General features: G+C 42.6%; 1 protein-coding gene across 2 annotated transcripts in view; it reads left to right on the plus strand.

Moving 5' to 3' along the window:
• The window catches only part of LOC126335290 (uncharacterized), a 152852-nt gene that overhangs the window by 80865 nt on the left and 50081 nt on the right, over positions 1 to 21906 (plus strand). For both annotated transcript variants that reach the window (XM_049998378.1, XM_049998379.1), the window contains exon 5: positions 4391 to 4538. In XM_049998378.1, the coding sequence (XP_049854335.1) occupies positions 4391 to 4538 (148 nt within the window). The remainder of the gene's footprint in view (positions 1 to 4390; positions 4539 to 21906) is intronic.

The following is a 21906-nucleotide window of genomic DNA, read 5'->3' on the forward strand; positions in this document are numbered from 1 at the left end:
AAATCGTGGCACCAAGACTTTCTGCCACTTCATCCCCTGAGCACATGTGCTCAAGGAGTTACACATGCACAAAGCAACCTGGTCCTCTTAGCTTCGCTAGTGATTTGCCAATTTTATCTCAACAATTCATCTCTATAGAAGTGGATTGCTGTCAGTAGAAGTGAATGTTTCTGTTTTATCACACACACACACACACACACAAACACACACACACACACACACACACACACACACACACACACACACATTGTTCTATAAATATGAACAGCTACCACTGTATATCAGAGGTTATATAAAATTGCAAATGCATACTGTCCCTTACATTATTTATATTAATTGTTATATGGCATAGTTTACTATAATTTTAAAATGTAAAGCAAATTGTACTTAATTAATACTCAATAACTTCATTTTAACAGTAGTTTAATGCAAAGTGCAGCTGAGGTAATTTTTTTCATAGGTTCACTTTGTAATACCATAACGAAATTTGGCACGTACACTAACAAACAGTGCATGACTAACATAATTTCTTCACAACAAACAAATTCCAGTTTTGAAGTTTTCAAATTTCTGCAAACCATCAGGTCTTCTGTTATTTACCAGACTCTGTATTTTTATTATTAAATGAAAACTACGTTATTCAGTAAATATCTGCACATTACAGGAGAGTCCTAAACAAACCGCCTACCATGTATATTTCGTGCCTCCCATGGCCCCTAGGAAACGAAATAATGGCTGATATTGTTTTTAGTTACTGTCGATTTTTATGGTACTACATACACTCCCTGTTGTAAAAACTACTTTACAAATCAATATAAACGTCGGTATTGGCACTCATCCGATATCGTATTGGGAAGTGTCGCTTACTGACCGCTTTGGACGCTGCTACCGCTGTGGGCAACAAAAACGAGACAGATTGTCGTGACTGTTACGTTATACTGTGGTTTATTTGGAATGTTTACCACTAGTAGCATTTTGCATGGCTAAACACATCAGTGATGCGTATTATTTGGTACCAGAAGTTATCGTGTTACTGGGTAGAGTTTTAATAAATTTGGTCAAAGAGCACATACTTTGGAAGACAATAAGAACGTTAATGAATATTTATAAATGAGTAGAAAAACGTTTTGAAATTATATTGAATCCTTTACATGAGAGAGAAATGAAACTTGACCTAGCACATAAGTAAAATTAATCTTTGTACACAATCATTAAAGTACTCTTTGCCTTTCTTAATAAAATATTTTATCTAATAGTGGAGGGAGTAAGAGAATTAAAATACTGAACACATGGTTGGTAATGCACCCTGGATACCAGCACATAGGTATTGTTAGATGCAATGAAATCTTTACACTACAATAATTACTTGGTTAGCTAATGCTTGCAGTAAAATAAAATGAATACAAATTACTTTTGCTTAAAATATAAAAAAGGAGTAATTATATATATATATATATATATATATATATATATATATATATATATATATATATATATATAATCTATTTGTAAGCAAACAAGAACAGAAGAACTTCAACATTTCAATTTTTGAGACAATATATATATATATATATATATATATATATATATATATATATATATATAATAGTTTTTTAAACAGAAAAAACGCTGTTTACTACTTGCACACATATAAATTTCAATTTTTGAGACTGTCTCAAAAATTGAAATTTATATGTGTGCAAGTAGTAAACAGCATTTTTTCTGTTTGAAAAACTATTATAATACTAAAATTTCAGCAAAGCATTTGAGGAAAATAAAAATAAAATTAAAAATTGTATTTTGCTCAAGGTGAACTCTCCACAAAAACAAATCTATTTGTAAGCAAACAAGAACAGAAGAACTTCAACATTAGTTTTCAAAAGTGTTTCTCTATAAAATTCTCTTAAAAATCTTCCTTAATCCTCAGTCATGTCTGGTAGCATCCCAACTGAAATTTCATTCTCTGTGGAGAACGACCGCCTTCCAAGCTGCTCATTCAGCCATGCTAACCCTTTCTCCCTCCCTCCCCCCCCCCCTTTTCTCTCTCTCTCTCTTTCTCTCTCTAGCCGACAATTGCTATCTCCCTCTCTGATCAACAATTGCTGACTCCTTTAGGCGGCTGAACTCTACCCAGTAACACCATAACCTCTGGGAGCCAAAGAATACATATCACTCATGTGTTCAGACATGCAAAGATGCTACTAGTGGTAAACATTCCAAATAAACTACAGTCCAACGTAACATTCGCGACACTCTGTCTCGTTTTTGTTGTCTACAGCGGTAGCAGCGCCCCAAGCGGTCAGTAATCGACACTTCCCAATACGGTATCGGATGAGTGCAAATACTGACATTTATATTGATTTGTAAGGTAGTTTTTACAACACGGAGTGTATGTAGTACCATTAAAATCGACAGTAACTAAAAACAATATCAGACATTACTTCATTTCCTAAGGACCATGGGAGGCACGAAATATGCATTACCAGATGGTTTATTTAGGACTCTCCTGTAACGTACAGATATTTACTGAATAACGTAGTTTTCATTTAATAATAAAAATATCGAATTTCTGGTAAATACCAGAAGACCTGATGTTTTGCTGAAATATGTCATATACCTTTGTTGACTAGACTTTCAGCTAAAACAGTGAATGTGAAACGTAGGAAACGTGTACAAGATATAATACCTACACTACTTAACGTACCAAATAAGCCAACACAATTGTAGCCTAAGGAAAAACGTCACAGACGTGATGAAAAATCGTCAAAAGCATTAAATATGTTTCACAACATGGAAGAAAGCAGTTCCACAATTGTTACTAAATCTGAGCCACAAACGGCAAGAATCTTCAAAACATTCTTTTGAAGTAAAAGTAATGACATTTACAAAAATATTCGCGTATTAGAAAGTTTAGTGAAGTGTAAGAATGGACGAATTGTTAGATCCATAAAAAAATTTGAAGTGTCAAGGAAACATAACAACATAACTATATGCTGCTCGTGTATGAAATATGTGTTTATGTTGTCTTGTTTTCAGTGCAGTAAGCTACAAATATTCTTATATTCTTCATGAACGCATTGTACCTGCCGTTATAGAATCAGTTCAAGTCTGCTGTTTTTAAATGTATTTCACGGTAATTCATGTCCCTTGGCAATTTACTAACTGATGGAATGCAGAAATATAATAACTATTTCGTTAATTAAGTAGAAAATAATAGAAAACTAACATTATCCTTGCGACACATGTGACTGTCTGCTTTCTCACCACTTGGAACGCTAGTCTCGCTCCATCTGTCAAACGATAACAACTTCCGCACCAGAGAGTAAAGAGCTCTGAATAAACTGACAAATGAAACAACTGAACAGTCGTTTCACGTAATATATGCCTCTTTCACAACCATTTCTCCTAATATGTACCCCTTTCAATATCTATCATTGGACCAAATGAAGGCGTTCAGCCAAAAACAGGTTAGTAACAAAACATAATAAATATTATAAAATATTATACCAGCGTCACGTTTACTTTCACACAAATAGTTTACAATACTTCCCAAAAAATTAATCTTCAATTGAAAGAATCAAATAATCTCATTCCCTAGCTGGTTTTAACTTACACTTCTTGCTGACCAGATTTCTTATAGTTTCTTTACAAAAAGAAAAATTTTCGCTTGGTCACGTGACCTTGCTGTTAACGCCACTAGTAAGTAAACTATGTCAGACGATACGTGTCTTAAGACATGTACGTTTTTCGTAATGTCTCCACAACGAATAAAGCTATCTGGAAATGGGTTTCGCCAGCTTCACATTCTCAAGAAACGGCGTCTGATGACAAGAAATAAACAATGTGATATGTACTGTGTTGGATGCGATCCGCTTTCTGTGCAATCGTTTTCACTTCCAACTAGTAAAAATTCCGTTAACCATTATTTTACGAGTCTTGGCGGATTTGCCAACTAAAGTGCCACTTGTTTGACCGGACGCCAATGATAATTTGAGGCGAGGAAACACCGGATTTCAGGCATGAACGGTCTTTAAATTCATGTCAGCTGTCCACTGAACCCACTGAAAAATTAGGGCGACTAAGCCCATACAAAATAATTACGCCTGCCACGTCTCTATTATATTTGGGCCAGTCAGCACGCTGTTGGAACAGATACATTTTTTTATTTCAGAAGTCTGTAACTTGAGCCCATCTGTGATATCTCGTACTCCTATGTCACTATGGTGACAAACACAGGTGTAACGAAAGCCTTGCCGTAGGGGAAAAGCGATATAGGACGTATAGTGGAGTTTCATATCTAACATTATCGCTTAGCCTCTAGAACAGAACATTTCGTAGCACGATGATGGTTGGACTGATTGTTGTGAGTGAGTTTTATCTTTGTGCGCAGGACGTGCAGAGAACATTGTCCCCGTATGGCGACTATGAAGATCCCGTCAGTGAGCTGAAGAAACTGCTGATTGCGGAAGGTTTCCAGATTTCGCACTGCGCGCCTGGAGCCATGGAAGTCGATTTCAGATCTCGAAAGGAGGTCAGAGGTGAGCATTTGCCGTAGCTTTCTGGTACAAGCAACAACAGTATCATTACAGAAGTAATTATGTGACACGTATTTTTATCACGTGTAAATATAGAACACGTATTTCGAACATTTTTTTAAAAAATTTCTTTAGTGTGATGGTGTCCGCTACGAATTTCTCTCCTCTGCTAGCTTTTTCATCTTAGAGCAGAACTTGTAACATATGTCCTCAATTAATTGTTGGATGTACTCCACTCTCAGTCTTCCTCCACAATTTTTTATTCTCTATATCTACTTTTAGTACCATGGGAGTTATTCCCTAATATCTTAACAGATGTCCTGTCATCCTATACCTTTTTTCTGTGAGTATTTTCCATGTACGTGTACTTCTTTCCTCTCCGATTCTGCGAAGAACCACCTTATTCCTTACCTCACCCTTACCCTCTAATTTTCAACGTTCTTGTGTAGCAATACATCTCAGTGGCTTTGATTCTCTTCTGATCAGGTGTTTTCACAGTCCGTGTCCAACTACCAAACAACGCTGTGCTCCAAAAGTACATTCTCAGCAATTTATTCTTCAAATTAAGACCTATATTTGAGACTAGTAGTCCTCTCTTGGCCAGGAAAACCCTTTTTTCCATTGCTAGTCGGCTGTTTATGTCCCGTTTGCTCCGCTTGTCATGAGTTATTTTGCTGACTAACAGAATTTCTTAACCTCATCTAATTCGAGATCACAAGTTATGATGCTACGTTTCTCACAGTTCTCGTTTCTGCTACTTCTCATTACTCTCGTCTATCTTCGATTTACTCTCAATCGATATTCTGTTCTCATTAGGTTGTTCATTCCATTCAATAGGTCCTGTAATTCTTCTTCTCTTTCACTGAGGTCTGCAAAGTCATCAGTGAATCTTAACACTGATGTCCTTTCACCTCGAATTTTTAATTGCGCTGTTGTGCCTTATTGTGTTTCCGTCATTGCTTCTTCGACGTATAGATTGACCAGCAGGGGTGAAAGACTACGTCCTTGTCTACACTCTTTTTAACCCAGACACTTCGGTCTTGGTCTTCCAGTCTTATTGTCCCCTCTTGATTCTTGTACATGTTGTATAGTATATCGTCTTTCCCTATGGCTTACCCCTATTTTTCTCAGGATTGCACCATTTTACATTGTCTAATGCTTTTTCCAGAAATGAATATCCTATGAACATGTCTTGTTTTTTTTTCAGTCTTACTTACATTATCAACCGCAACGTCATAACTGCCCCGCTGGTTCCTTTACCTTTCCTAAAGCCATATTGATTGCCAACTAACAGATCTTCGATTTTCTTTTCCGTTCTTCTGTGTATTATCCTTGTCAGCAACTTGGATGCTTGAGCTGTTAAGCTAATTGTGTGATAATTCCAGGACTTCGGAATCGTGTGGATCATGTTTTTTTCCGAAAATCTGATGGTAGGTCGCTAGTTTCCTTATCTCTTGCCTATTGACTCCTGTGTCTTTTTCAGTCTAGTCATCAGTTAAGTTCTCTCCCTCACAGAGGCTTTCAATGTAGTCTTTCCTCCTAACGCTCTTTCCTCTGCATTGAACAGTGAAATTCTCATTGCACTCGAATGTTACTCTGTGATGGGTCGCATCGCGTTAGTGTAGTGTACTGCAGTGTGGTTAAAGTGATCTTTAAATATACTTCAAATACAAATGAAAGTTAAAATTACTATCTTTAATCCTTGCGATAAAAACTGACATTATTTCGATAAAACCAAATAATACTCAAACACAATTATGACACTGACAGTACTCTGATGCTACGTGAATATTTTTAACTACTGTATTTGTGAGCAAAACCGTAAATGGTTTTCGTAAATTACTTCTACGCACATCAGAGCAACATATTTCAATGGAGTATGAATTAATAAAGTTCTCAGGGATTTCACTCGTAAATGAATTCGTTTGTATGTAAAGATGTATTACACGGTTGCTAATACTGACCTGGTAACCGTCCTGTATTTTTAATTAAAATTCCATGATCGCTGTGATGGCGAATACGGTAAGTTGAAAGTTCTCGGCAATATATGTCCGGTACGACCACTGTTTCACAAAAAAGGTTGTTAAACTTTTACCTTAAGCCGTGGATAAATACAGAGTGAACCTTTTAAGTAAGTAGGCTTGAAGAGCCGTAATTGACAAAATTGGTTAGGCCGATATCAATGGCGGCCAACTATAGAGGAATGAAGCTACGTAAAGCTATCTTAAATATCTCAGATGAGGGCACTATATTACAAATAAAATAAGTTCTTTATAATTAACAAATATACTACTGTATTACGAAAGCGCTTCAGTAAATAATTCATACAGTTATTGTTAACAGACCTTTATTTTAATAAGAGCTATTACAATCGCGTAATACAGCGGTAATTTTAAGAGAGACAAAAAAACAAAAGAATAATAATTGTTAATGTATTTTGAAGAAAGAATCAGAGATCATACACTCATATGTAATTGTTCATCAACGTCGCTGATCAACTTTTATCACTCGCTTCACACGATTTCTTGATTTCTTTCGTTTTCTGCAGCACTTTCAGTGTATCACAGACCCCAAAAATTACTCTGTCGCTTTTCCTAATCAAGAGGCTGTACAACGCTCTTGCTTTTAATTTCACCGAAGGCTGTTTCGCCTTTTCTGTATGCTGAGTCAGTCCCTCGAGCAATCACTTCTTTATCGATTTCTTCACATTTTTCATTTCGCCATATCATCCCTGCACTTCCTCTTTACTTTATTCCTAAGTGATTCGTTTTCTATATTCCTGAATTTCTCTAAACCTTCTCACCAAATGCATATAAGTAAGTGATATCCCTTTTGCAGCGTTAAGTGACCGCCATCGTGGATCTATAGGGTTAAAACAATTGGACTGTTAACTTCCTTTCCAAACACTGTATTGTTTTAAAGAAGAGAATAGAGTTATAAGCTGGAATCATTAAGCTATAGGAATAGTATGTGAACAGAGTCGCTAGGCGTAATCGGACAATTAATTTCCGAGTAGTTTTCAATACCTTCGGCACGCAGATAAAAATGTAAATATTGGAATCAGATGAGAACATGTTAGCAACATCAGTCACACAAAATCTTCCCTACTTTTAAAAAAGAAATAATTGCGACATTATAACTTCTACTAACTGATCGTCTTAATAAATAAAATAGGCGTGACCGGGGCTAAACGCGCAGATTTTGGTTTTTTGGTTTTTTATATTATTTTGTTCAGTATTTTGAGAAATTCTGTTTGCAGCAGATAGCTTCACCTTTTGGCTACAAAATCATGTAGCACCCATTATTTAAAAAAGTGTGTAGGTGACCACAAAAAAAAAACATTTTCTCCGAAAGCTGACAACTTTGTCAACCTACTCTCATGTGTGTTAGTGGGCATACCCCTAGTGGTGAGTTAGCATAAGCAGGTATTCATAAGGGTACATAGACAGAACACACGAATTTTAGAGGAAAAACATTTTATTTTATTAGACCTTGAGGTAACTTCCTTTTCAAAGAATAAATTGTTCAAAAAAATAAATTCGTTCTGAAGAAATAACACAATAGTGTAAACTTACATGTGTGAACAAACAATCAATCGTTCAAGAAAAATAAATACTGCTTATTATTATGGCTATCTATAGCTCAATGTTTTAAATTGACCAGAAATGTAGGACACAAAGGAATTAATGACGTCAGCTGCGCGTGAGCATTGATTTAAATCAGTGGGGAAAGTTGAAAATTTTTTCTACACCAGGATTCATACCCAGGTCTGCCACTAACTAGGCAGATGCGCTGACCACTACGCCATCCAGACACAGTGACCAACGCAACTTCACAGACTACCCAGAAGCGCCTCCCATCTGACCTAAATCCTCACCTTATCATCACCCTACTGATGAAGTGCCCTTTAACCACTATTGTCACTACGCTCGGCGTTTCGCCGATTCCCGTAAGAGTTCGAGCGTGATGTGCATCGGCACTGATGTTACCGATTGTTCGTCCTCGCCTTAATTATACACTACTGCCCATTAAAATTGCTACACCACGAAGATGACGTGCTACAGACGTGAAATTTAACGGACAGGAAGAACATGCTGTGATATGCAAATGATTAGCTTTTCAGAGCATTCACACAACGTGCTAACATGAGTAACGTTTCCAACCGATTTCTCATACACAAACAGCAGTTGACCGGCGTTGCCTGGTGAAACGTTGTTGTGATGCCTCGTGTAAGGAGGAGGAATGCGTACCATCACGTTTCCGACTTTGATAAAGGTCGGATTGTAGCCTATCGCGATTGCGGTTCATCGTATCCCGACATTACTGCTCGTGTTGGTCGAGATCCAATGACTGTTAGCAGAATATGGAATTGGTGGGTTCAGGAGGGCAATACGGAACTCCGTGCTGGATCCCAACGGCTTCGTATTACTAGCAGTCGAGATGACAGGCATCTTATCCGCATGGCTGTAACGGATCGTCTCGATCCCTGAGTCAACAGATGAGGACTTTTACAAGACAACAACCATCTGCACGAACAGGTCACCGACGTTTGCAGTAGCATGGACTATCAGCTCGGAGACCATGGCTGAGGTTACCCTTGACGCTGCATCACAGACAGGAGCGCCTGTGATGGTGTACTCAACGACGAACCTGGTTGCATGAATGGCAAAACGTCATTTTTTCGGAGGAATCCAGGTTCTGCTTACAGCATCATGATGGCCGCATCCGTGTTTGGAGACATCGCGGTGAACGCCCATTGGAAGCGTGTATTCGTCATCGCCATACTGGCGTATCACCCGGCGTGATGGTATGGGATGCCATTGGTTACACGTCTCAGTCACGTCTTGTTCGCGTTGACGGCACTTTGAACAGTGGACGTTACATTTCAGATGTGTTACAACCCGTGGCTCTACCCTTCATTCTATCCCTGCGAAACCCTACATTTCACCACGATAATGCACGACCGCATGTTGCAGGTCCTGTATGGGCCTTTCTGGATACAGAAAATGTTCGACTGCTGCCCTGGCCAGCACATTCTCCAGATCTCTCACCAATTGAAAACGTCTGGTCAATGGTGGCCGAGCAACTGGCTCGTCAGAATACGGCAGTCACTACTCTTAATGAACTGTGGTATCGTGTTGAAGCTGCAGGAGCGGCTGTACCTGTACACGCCATCCAAGCTCTGTTTGACTCAATGCCCAGGCGTATTAACGCCGTTATTACGGCCAGATGTGGTTGTTCTGGGTACTGATATCTCAGGATCTATGCACCCAAATTGAGTGAAAATGTAATCACATGTCAGTTGTAGTATAAAATATTTGTCCAATGAATTCCCGTTTATCAATATGCATTTCTTCTTGGTGTAGCAATTTTAATGGCCAGTAGTGTATAAATGTTGGAGGTAGGGAAAGCTGAAAATTTGTACTGCACCGGGATTCGAACCCAGGCCTCTCACTAACTAGGCTGATATAGAAATGTTGGAGGTGGGCGGTCATTTATTTGAGCAGGTGTGTTCAATTTCTGCACAATCTTACATTGATCATATCGAGCTGAATCATGTCCGTTTACCCAGCTCCAGTTGTTGCCCTATTTGATTATGCTGGGCATACGAATCTCATTGTCAACTGGCTTGAAAAAATTCCCATGATATTTACGTGAAATTCAGGGCGGTAAGGTCTCTTTCTGTGTGACCTGTTGGCGTATTTTTGACGTTCTGCAGGGTTAGCGGGACCTGTCGAATGAGAACTCCCACCACCGCCTTGACAGGAGGTTGATGGTGAAAGCTCTTCACCAACATTAAGGTAGAGCAAGCTGTCGTCATTTCCGGCACAGCTAGTGTTTGACACGCTGTCATCAGAATTGGTAGAGGAAAAATAAAATCGACGTTTTCTTTAAAGGTTTTCTTTCTTCGACTTGTGAACATTAGCCAAGGCTGCCTTTTTGTCAGCACATTCCTTTTTCTTCTTATTGTCCCTTTCATCATAAGTCTGTCTTTCATGAGATGTCTATTAGAATAGCATTGTGCTTTTTTTGTCCATTGTTGGACTGCTGTCGTGGTCCCGCTGTGGGGAAAGGACGAACTTCTTCCAGAGTGGTGCGTATTCATTCATTGTTAACAGAAATTGGTTCTTTTTTAATAAACGGTAAAGGTGGCTTCAGATGGTATGGGTGTAGGGCAAGTTGTCATAGGAATGCCAGCTGACCCAATACCTAGCTAAGGCTACTAGCTCCAATGCGATATCAAAGCTGTGTACCATCTAGACACTTATGTCAACTAACCCAAGTGTCCTCTACTTGTTCAATGAAATTCATTAATCACTGATCGAAATGATTCCTAGAATATGGGGCCTAGAACGGTTATAGTATTCAACAACACTTTTTAAGTCACTTTTCATAAGTTAAAGTTTGTATTACTAATTTAAGTGACAATTTCAAACCAATATGAACATCGAAACCAGATATTATATGTAGCAATGTGATTTGCAGATCACTTGGAGAAACTTTTGTGCTGCAACATCTTATAGACAAGTTGAATAATTTGGTTCAAGTTTTTCAACACTTTAGTTATTAATAAACCAAATCATTAATTCCACTTTTATCGATTCTCAGAAACTTTTAGGATCAGAAGAGAGGTTACGAGACTTAGGTACTTTTACACACATGCGTTAAATTGAGACGACAAAATCATGCGAAAGCGAGATGGACGTATATAGATGGCAGTAGTATCGTACATTAGATATAAAAGGGTGTAAGTGGGCTCTTTAGGTTTTTATGTTGGTAACGCCACGTAGCGCTCTGTATGAAAATCACTGACTGTGCTGTGTGCAATCTGTGTCTGGTTGCCATTGTTGGAATATTTGCTATTGTATTGTTGGGCAGTTGGATGTGAACAGCGCGTAGCGTTGCACAGTTGGAGGTGAGCCGCCAGCAGTGGTGAATGTGGGGAGAGAGATGCCGAAGTTTTGAGAGCAGACGATCTGGACGTGTGTTCGTCAGGGAAAGGAAATTTGTAAGACTGGATGTCATGAACTGATATATATGACTTTTGAACACTATTAAGGTAAATACATTGTTTGTTCTCCATCAAAATCTTTCATTTTTTAACTAGGCCTATCAGTAGTTAGTGCCTTCAGTAATTAGAATCTTTTAGTTAGCTGGCAGTATTGGCGCACGCTGTATTGCAGTAGTTTGAGTAACGAAGATTTTTGTGAGGTAAGTGATTCATGAAAGGTATAAGTGCCATTCTATTGTAGGGATTATTGAAAGTTAGACTGCGTTGCGCTAAAAAACATATTGAGTGTCAGTTCTGTTTTGCTCAGATGTTTGAAAATCAGATAGCGTAGATGTTTTCCAGCACTGTCATTTTTAAATTTTTTCTAAGGGCATGTTTCAAGGTTGCTGCACTGGTGGAGCTGTCTTGTCAAAAAGTTCCCGACGTGATTACGACCACAAGACGGGAAATAACAGACTTTGAAAGTGGAATGGTAACTGGAGCTAGATGTATGAGACATTCCATTTCGAAAATCATTAGGGAATTCAACATTCCGAGATCCAGAGCGTGTAGAGTTTCCTGAGAATCCAAAATTTCAGGCATTACTTCTCACCACGGACAACTGAGTACTCGATGGCCTTCGCTCAACGACTGAGAACGACGGAATTTGCGTAGAGTTGTTAGTGCTAACAGACATGCAACGTGGCGTGAAATAACCGCAGAAATATCAGTTACGAGAGTTCCTGCAGCGGCTCTCCTGGGCCCGTGACTACATCGGTTGGACGATAGGCTAGTGAAAAAAAATGGCTTGGTCAGACGAGTCCTGTTTTCAGTTGCTAAGAACTGGTGGTAGGGTCCGAGTGTGCCGCGGACCCCACGAAGCCCTGGGCCCAAGTTGTCAACGTGGCACTGTGCAAGCCGGTGGTGGTTCATAATGGAGGGGGCCGTGTTTATATGGAATGGACTGGTCCTCTGGTGCAACTGAAGCGATCATTCACTGGAGATGGTTATTTTCGGATACCTGGAGACCATTTTCAACCATTGATGGACTTCACGTTCCCAAACAACGCTGGAATATTTATGGATGATAATGTGCCTAGTCACCGGACCACTGTTGCTCGTGATTGGTTTGAAGGTCAGTTCGAGCGAATGGTTTGGTAAGATCTCCGACAAGAATTGCATAGAACATTTATGGCCCATAATGTAGAGGTCATTACGTGTACAAAATCCTGCACCTGTAACACTTTCGCAATTACGCACGCCTATGTAGGCAGCATTGCTCAATATTTCTGTAGGGGACTTGCAGTGACTTGAGTCATGCCACGTCAGGTTTGTGCACGCTGGGCAAAAGCAGGACCGACACGATGTTAGGAGGTATCCAATAACTTTTGATACCTTAGTGTAAAATTAATAAATATAGTGAATCACTACAATAAGTTGACTGATACAGATACAGACCTAATCTACAGATTGTACATACATGATTCTCGGACGAGACGGCATATGTCATTGTGAAATTTCCGCAATATTTCATTGGCACAACTGACCGACATCTTCAGAGTCACCAAGCATTGTCTCCTTCAGGACGCAGTATGGACTACAAATATACCAAAATTCTCTCGTCTACGTGTTTGTACTGAGACAGCCGTATTAAAGAAGTGGTGGAGCTTCGCATCTCGACAGATCTGCTGAACAGAGACTTGGGGTACCAACATAGCACAGCATCGGATCATATTAAAAATCATAACGATCACAAAGAGGTATTACTGGTCGTACAAGGGATGACACTTGAGTGTCGACATTTCGATATTCGGATGACAGTGGGAAGGATGGGCACATTCCAGGGCTGACGCGCATACTGACGCGACAAAAGTCACGGGATACCTCCTAACATCGCGTTGGGCCTCCTTCAGTACGGTCTAGTACAGCACCCCGACGTGGCACGGACTCAACAAGTCGTTGGAAGTCCCTGGCAGTAGTATTGAGCCATGCTTCCTCTATAGCCGTCCGTAATTGCTAAAGTGCTGTAAGTGCAGGATTTTGTGCGCGAACTGACATCTCGATTATGTCCCGTGTTGGGCGATCTGGGCGGCAAAATCATTCGCTCGGATTGGCCACAATGTTCTTCAGACCAATCGCGAACTATTATGGCCTCGTGACATGGCCCATAGTCATCCATAAAAAGTCCATCATTGTTTGGGAATATGAAGTCCATGAATGGCTGCAAATGGCCTCTAAGTAGTCGAACATACTGATTTCGAGTCAACGATAGGTTCAGTTGGACCAGGGGACCTAGTCCATTCCATGCAAACAAAGTATACACCGTTATACAGCCACCAACACATTGCACAGTGCGTTATTGACAACATGGGTCGACGGCTTCGTGGGGTCTGCACCACACTCGAACCCTATCACCAGCTCTTACCAAATGAAATCGGGACCCACCTGATCAGGCAACGGTTTTGCAATCGTCTAGCGTCCAACCAATATGGTCACGACACCAGATGTCGTGCCGTTAGCAACGGCGCTCGCGTCTGTCGTCCGCTGCCATAGCCCATTGACGCCATACTTCGCCGCAGTGTCCTAACGGATACGTCCGTCTTACGTCCCCGTTGACTTCTGCCGTTATTTCACGCAGTGCTGCTTGTCTGTTAGCATTGAAAACTACGTAAACGCCGTCGGCCACTGCGTTGTCCGTGGTGAGAGGTAATGCCTGAAATTTTTCATTCTCCGCCAACTCTTGACACTGTGGATCACGGAATACTGAATTCCCTGACGATTTCGGCATGGGAGTGGGTCTAGCTCCAACTACCATTCCGCGTTCGAAATCTATTAATTCCCGTCATGCGGCAATAATCACCTCGTAAACTTTTCACATGAGTCAGCTGAGTACAAATGATACCTTCGCCAATTCACTGCCTTTCTGTACCTTGCGACATTACCGCCATCCCTAGACTTTTCTCGCCTCAGTGTACCTGCCATTGTGTCACGTCACCACGCCGCCCCATCTTCACTGCGCTGATTCCTGCAGCCGCTGCCACATGCACGCGACTTCACTGTGAGGATACCTAACCGACCGGTCTGCTGAGTTATTTCGGAGGCGCGCTGTTGATGGGAGTTGTCGCCTTAGCAATGACCATTTTTCGAACTGAGTGCTGGTACCCGTCCAGTCAGTACGCGTCTGAGATAGAAATTAGGAGCAGAGGGTCGAGTACGGAAGCATAGTGTGATGGGCGGTACAGAGAATCTTAAGTAAAACGAGTTATCTACACACATAAAAAAAAGTTTTGCGTCACCTCGGTCCCCAGAACTCCTGAAGATAGATGTTCACTATCGATATTGTATCACAGACACTGATACGCCTGCTAAACACGCTGGGCAGAACAAGTGATTAGGATTGTGGAAAGGGCCAAGTAAGGTTGGGGTCAGTTTCACCTTAAATTTGTCATTTATTGTAATTTAATAACACCTTTAAATCAAAACGGCACGTAGCCGAACCTTCACAACTACGAATTTCAAAATGCAATTCCTTCACGGCTGAAGGCCTTAAAACAAGAAATCTTAAAAATTAAAAAGATAAAAATGCGGTTCAAATAGAAAATAAAATAATTAAAATATACACTCCTGGAAATGGAAAAAAGAACACATTGACACCCGTGTGTCAGACCCACCATACTTGCTCCGGACACTGCGTGAGGGCTGTACAAGCAATGATCACACGCACTGCACAGCGGACACACCAGGAACCGCGGTGTTGGCCGTCGAATGGCGCTAGCTGCGCAGCATTTGTGCACCGCCGCCGTCAGTGTCAGCCAGTTTGCCGTGGCATACGGAGCTCCATCGCAGTCTTTAACAATGGTAGCATGCCGCGACAGCGTGGACGTGAACCGTATGTGCAGTTGAAGGACTTTGAGCGAGGGCGTATAGTGGGCATGCGGGAGGCCGGGTGGAAGTACCGCCGAATTGCTCAACAAGTGGGGCGTGAGGTCTCCACAGTACATCGATGTTGTCGCCAGTGGTCGGCGGAAGGTGCACGTGCCCGTCGACCTGGGACCGGACCGCAGCAACGCACGGATGCACGCCAAGACCGTAGGATCCTACACAGTGCCGTAGGGGACCGCACCGCCACTTCCCAGCAAATTAGGGACACTGTTGCTCCTGGGGTATCGGCGAGGACCATTCGCAACCGTCTCCATGAAGCTGGGCTACGGTCCCGCACACCGTTAGGCCGTCTTCCGCTCACGCCCCAACACCGTGCAGGGGGCCTCCAGTGGTGTCGCGACAGGCGTGAATGGAGGGACGAATGGAGACGTGTCGTCTTCAGCGATGAGAGTCGCTTCTGCCTTGGTGCCAATGATGGTCGTATGCGTGTTTGGCGCCGTGCAGGTGAGCGCCACAATCAGGACTGCATACGACCGAGGCACACAGGGCCAACACCCGGCATCATGGTGTGGGGAGCGATCTCCTACACTGGCCGTACACCTCTGGTCATCGTCGAGGGGACACTGAATAGTGCACGGTACATCCAAACCGTCATCGAACCCATTGTTCTACCATTCCTAGACCGGCAAGGGAACTTGCTGTTCCAACAGGACAATGCACGTCCGCATGTATCGAGTGCCACCCAACGTGCTATAGAAGGTGTAAGTCAACTACCCTGGCCAACAGGATCTCCGGATCTGTCCCCCATTGAGCATGTTTGGGACTGGATGAAGCGTCGACTCGCGCGGTCTGCACGTCCAGCACGAACGCTTGTCCAACATAGGCGCCAGGTGGAAATGGCATGGCAAGCCGTTCCACAGGACTACATCCAGCATCTCTACGATCGTCTCCATGGGGGAATAGCAGCCTGCATTGCTGCGAAAGGTGGATATACACTGTACTAGTGCCGACATTGTACATGCTCTGGTGCCTGTGTCTATGTGCCTGCGGTTCTGTCAGTGTGATCATGTGATGTATCTGACCCCAGGAATGTGTCAATTAAGTTTCCCCTTCCTGGGACAATGAATTCACGGTGTTCTTATTTCGATTTCCAGGAGTGTATATACGGTCAGCTAGGCTGAAAACCTCAAGGGAAAAGTGGATAGACAAACACAAGCAAGATGCAATTCAAACGGCTAAAAGCCCACAATAAAATTTTCAAGACTTCAAAATAAATTACCATAACCTTTCAAAGGCAGAAGGCCACAATGTTTTTGCTTAAAGGGTAATTTTAAGAATAAGGTTTAAGGCGGCTGAAGGCCCACAATTTATTTTCCAAAATTCATTTACACAATAAACTTTTTTCTTTTAAAGCGTTGACTATGACAAATTATAAACAGACAATTAAACACCCGTGAGAAAGACAATAAAGAAAACGGCACTCAGAAGCCCCCAGGTTGGTCGGTCTGCCCTAGTTCACTTAGGTGAGACAGGTTCAGAATTGGTTCAAATGGCTTTGAGCACTATGGGACTTAATATCTGAGGTTATCAGTCCCCTAGAACTTAGAACTACTTAAACCTAACTAACCTAAGGACATCACACACATCCGTGCCCGAGGCAGGATTCGAACCTGCGACCGTAGTGGTGAGCCAAACTGCACTTGAACCGACAGAACTGAACCAGGGGACAGACACAGACCGAACGACACAACGACTTGCTTTTCACCAATCGGTACATGAGAACTCAAATTCAAACGTTATGAACGTGGTTACCCACAATAAAATATGTATTAGCTGTCAAAACTACACACCATGTTGGATAGCGACAGCAGGTGAGGAAAGGATGCTGCCTGAAATTACATTAGTAGCCAGGGCAGGTAACCAGAACACTAACGGCCACAAAGCAGAAAATTCCGCAGGTGCACTTGAATTGTAGTCAACCAATATAGTTAATTGCATCGCCTGGTGGCTAAATTTCTGCAATAGAAACACTCAGTGTTGCTCACAGGAAAACCTCCCCAACAGCGAACCACCGAAACGAACCACACAACATGAATGGACGTGGCTTGGGTAGTTGAAACCATTAGTCAACTTTGACGTCCTGGGTCGGTGAACCACGAAGCTCGTAGCGACCGGACAGCTCCACAAACGCTCCGACACTGCGTAGGGACCTCCAGCCGACCCAGCCGACTGCACCGCGCGGAGATAACTTCCGTGGCCCGCAGCAATGACCGACTCGCCGCAGAACGCCGACAACATCTAAAATAGTCGTCAGTGGGAATAACGCCAACTACACACACAACCTGACAAACACTTGCACGAAGACCTGAACGACCGAAGAAATTCTGGTCGTATGTAAAGTACACAAGCGGCAAGACGCAGTCAATACCTTCGCTGCGCAGTGCCGATGGTACTGTTATCGACGACTGTGCCGCTAAAGCGGAGTTATTGAAAGCAGTTTTCCGAAATTCCTTCACCAGGGAAGACGAATGGAATATTCCAGAATTCGAAACAGGAACATCTGCTAGCATGAGCCTCTTAGGGGTTGCGAAGCAACTCAAATTGCTTGATACGGGCAAGTCTTCAGGTCCAGATTGTATACCGATTAGGTTCCTTTCAGATTACGCTGATACTATAGCTCCCTACTTAGCACTCATATACAACCGCTCGCTCACCGATAGATCTGTACCTACAGATTGGAAAATTGCGCAGGTCGCACCAGTCTTCAAGAAGGGTAGTAGGAGTAATCCATTTAACTACAGACCTATATCATTGACGTCGGTTTGCAGTAGGGTTTTGGAGCATATACTGTATTCAAACATTATGAATCACCTCGAAGGGAACGATCTATTGACACGTAATCAGCATGGCTTCAGAAAACATCGCTCTTGTGCAACGCAGCTAGCTCTTTATTCGCACGAAGTAATGGCCGCTATCGACAGGGGATCTCAAGTTGATTCCGTATTTCTAGATTTCCGGAAAGCTTTTGACACCGTTCCTCACAAGCGACTTCTAATCAAGCTGCGGAGCTATAGGGTATCGTCTCAGTTGTGCGACTGGATTCGTGATTTCCTGTCAGGAAGGTCGCAGTTCGTAGTAATAGACGGCAAATCATCGAGTAAAACTGAAGTGATATCAGGTGTTCCCCAGGGAAGCGTCCTGGGACCTCTACTGTTCCTGATCTATATAAATGACCTGGGTGACAGTCTGAGCAGTTCTCTTAGACTGTTCGCAGATGATGCTGTAATTTACCGTCTAGTAAGGTCATCCGAAGACCAGTATCAGTTGCAAAGCGATTTAGAAAAGATTGCTGTATGGTGTGTCAGGTGGCAGTTGACGCTAAATAACGAAAAGTGTGAGGTGATCCACATGAGTTCCAAAAGAAACCCGTTGGAATTCGATTACTCGATAAATAGTACAATTCTCAAGGCTGTCAATTCACAACTAAGTACTTGGGTGTTAAAATTACGAACAACTTCAGTTGGAAGGACCACATAGATAATATTGTCGGGAAGGCGAGCCAAAGGTTGCGTTTCATTGGCAGGACACTTAGAAGATGCAACAAGTCCACTAAAGAGACAGCTTACACTACACTCGTTCGTCCTCTGTTAGAATATTGCTGCGCGGTGTGGGATCCTTACCAGGTGGGATTGACGGAGGACATCGAAAGCGTGCAAAAAAGGGCAGCTCGTTTTGTATTATCACGTTATAGGGGAGAGAGTGTGGCAGATATGTTACGCGAGTTGGGATGGAAGTCATTAAAGCATAGACGTTTTTCGTCGCGGCGAGACCTTTTTACGAAATTTCAGTCACCAACTTTCTCTTCCGAATGCGAAAATATTTTGTTGAGTCCAACCTACATAGGTAGGAATGATCATCAAAATAAAATAAGAGAAATCAGAGCTCGAACAGAAAGGTTTAGGTGTTCGTTTTTCCCGCTCGCTGTTCGGCAGTGGAAAAGTAGAGAGATAGTATGATTGTGGTTCGATGAACCCTCTGCCAAGCACTTAAATGTGAATTGCAGAGTAGTCATGTAGATGTAGATGTAGATACCAAACAGTAACTAAGCACACACGAAGAGAAATCGGGAGTCAATGTGCACACACACACACACACACACACACACACACACAGAGCCGATGGGCGAGCCAAAACGCGTCGTCCGGTAGGAGACCGACCGACGATCCACGAAGACCGCGGCCCGGCTCAAGTGATGCGTGGCGGCAATGGTTGGGCGAGCCATGCGACGCAGAGCTCACCGCTGCTCCAACCCCACTGCACTAATGCCACATTGCAACTCCCGACTGGCAGCTCCAGACTGCGCTCCAGACGCGTTCCAACTCACTGGCAGACCCGAACTGCTTTCAACAGACAACTACCAGGAAGTAATAGCAGTCGAGCAAAGATACTACGAGAGGGTATATATAGATATGCGCCGCCAGCGCCGGTCACGGTGAAGCAAAGAAGCAACTCAGTGACAGCAGTAATTTAAATTAACGTAGTGAGGTGGAACTATGTTAAAAACAGGATGTAAAATACATGATGGCGGGAACACGAGCCACACACGGCTCAGACACAGTCACTTTGACGGTTTAGAGATGACACTTAACCCGCCCAAAGACGTAAACAACCGTGCGGAGCAGCGCCAATTAGACGGAGGGGGTCCGACAGCCGATCGGTTCCAGTCATTCCACCAGGAAGGAGGTACATGGCTCGTGTTGTCTGTAGTTCAACCATGCCTAGGCGGTCAATTCCGCGGTTCGATCATGTCCGCATTGTAACTTACTGCTAGGAAGGGCTCTCAACAAGGGAAATGTCCAGACGTCTCGGACAGAACCAAAGCGATGTTGTTTGGACATGGAGGAGATACTAAAACTGTCGATGACATGCCTCGCTCAGGCCGCCCAAGGGCCACTACTGCAGTGAATGACCGCTACCTACGGATTATCGCTTGGAGGAATCCTGACAGCAACGCCACCTTGTTGTATAATGCTTTTTGTGCAGGTACAGGACGTCTTGTAAAGACTCAAACTGTACGCAATAGGCTGCATGATGCGCAACTTCACTTCCGACGTCCATGGCGAGGTCCATCTTTGCAACCACGATACCATGCAGCGCGGTACAGATGCGCCCAACAATATGCCGAATGGACCGCTAAGGATGGGCATCACGTTCTCTTCACCGATGAGTGTCGCATATGCCTTCAAGCAGACAATGGTCGAAGACGTGTTTGGAGGCAACCTGTTCAGGCCTTAGACACACTGTCCACCGAGTGCAGCAAGGTGGAGGTTCACTGCTGTTTTGGGGTGGCATTATGTGGGGTTGACTTACGCCGCTGGTGGTCATGGAAGGCGCCGTAACGCCTGTACAATGCGTGAATGCCATTCCCCGACCGATAGTGCAACCATATCGGTAGCGTATTGGCGAGGCATTCGTCTTCATGGACGACAATTGGCGCCCTCATCGTAGAGATCTTGTGAATGATTTCCTTCAGGATAATGACATCACTCGACTAGAGTGGCCAGCATGTTCTCCAGACATGAACCCTATCGAACACGCCTGGGATAGACTGAAAAGGGCTGTTTATGGACGACGTGATCCACCACCCACTCTGAGGGGTCTACGCCGAATCGCCGTTGAGGAGTGGGACAATCTCGACCAACAGAGCCTTGATTAACTTGTGGATAGTGTGCCACGACGAATACTGGCTTGCTTCAATGCAAGAGGACATGCTACTGGGTATTGGAGGCACCGATGTGTACAGCAATCTGGACCACCACCTCTGAAGGTCTCGCTGTATGGTGGTACAACGTGCAATGTGTGGTTTTCATGAGCAATAAAAAGGGCGGAAATGATGTTTATGTTGATCTATATTCCAATTTTCTGTACAAGTTCCGGAACCTTCGGAACCGAGGTGATGCAAAACTTTTTTTTTGATGCGTGTATATTACAAAACGGCCAACCCAGTTATGGTTCTTGGTGTATGGTTCATGATTAACCTGAAATTGCAGGCTGCCTATCTAAGGACTTCCAAGGGTACCAAAAATTTGAGTTCTAATATTTCACTTGATTACTGACTGAATTTAAAATTGTAAAACGCTGTAATAATCCACTTATTAAGAAGTATAATCTTATGTCAAATCTTTAACACAATAAATCGAGTATTAATCTAGAAACTCAAAACGCAAAAATTATCTAGACTATATCCATTCAATATTTAAGAGAGAGAGAGAGAGAGAGAGAGAGAGAGAGAGAGTACTTAGCAACTTCCAACAAACTGTATACATAGTGTCAAATCATTCTGAAACTACTTCTCGCTGACACCCCTACAAAATAATCAAATAAAAATTTATAGCTTACCACATTTTTTATGTTGACGCAGTAAAACTTCAACAGCTTAATATTTTAATTTATAACATCTTTACAAGTATCTACTCTCGCAAGACATTTTGCACGCAG

The sequence above is a fragment of the Schistocerca gregaria genome, chromosome 2, assembly GCF_023897955.1.
Source record: "Schistocerca gregaria isolate iqSchGreg1 chromosome 2, iqSchGreg1.2, whole genome shotgun sequence".
Taxonomy (NCBI): Eukaryota; Metazoa; Arthropoda; class Insecta; order Orthoptera; family Acrididae; genus Schistocerca; species Schistocerca gregaria.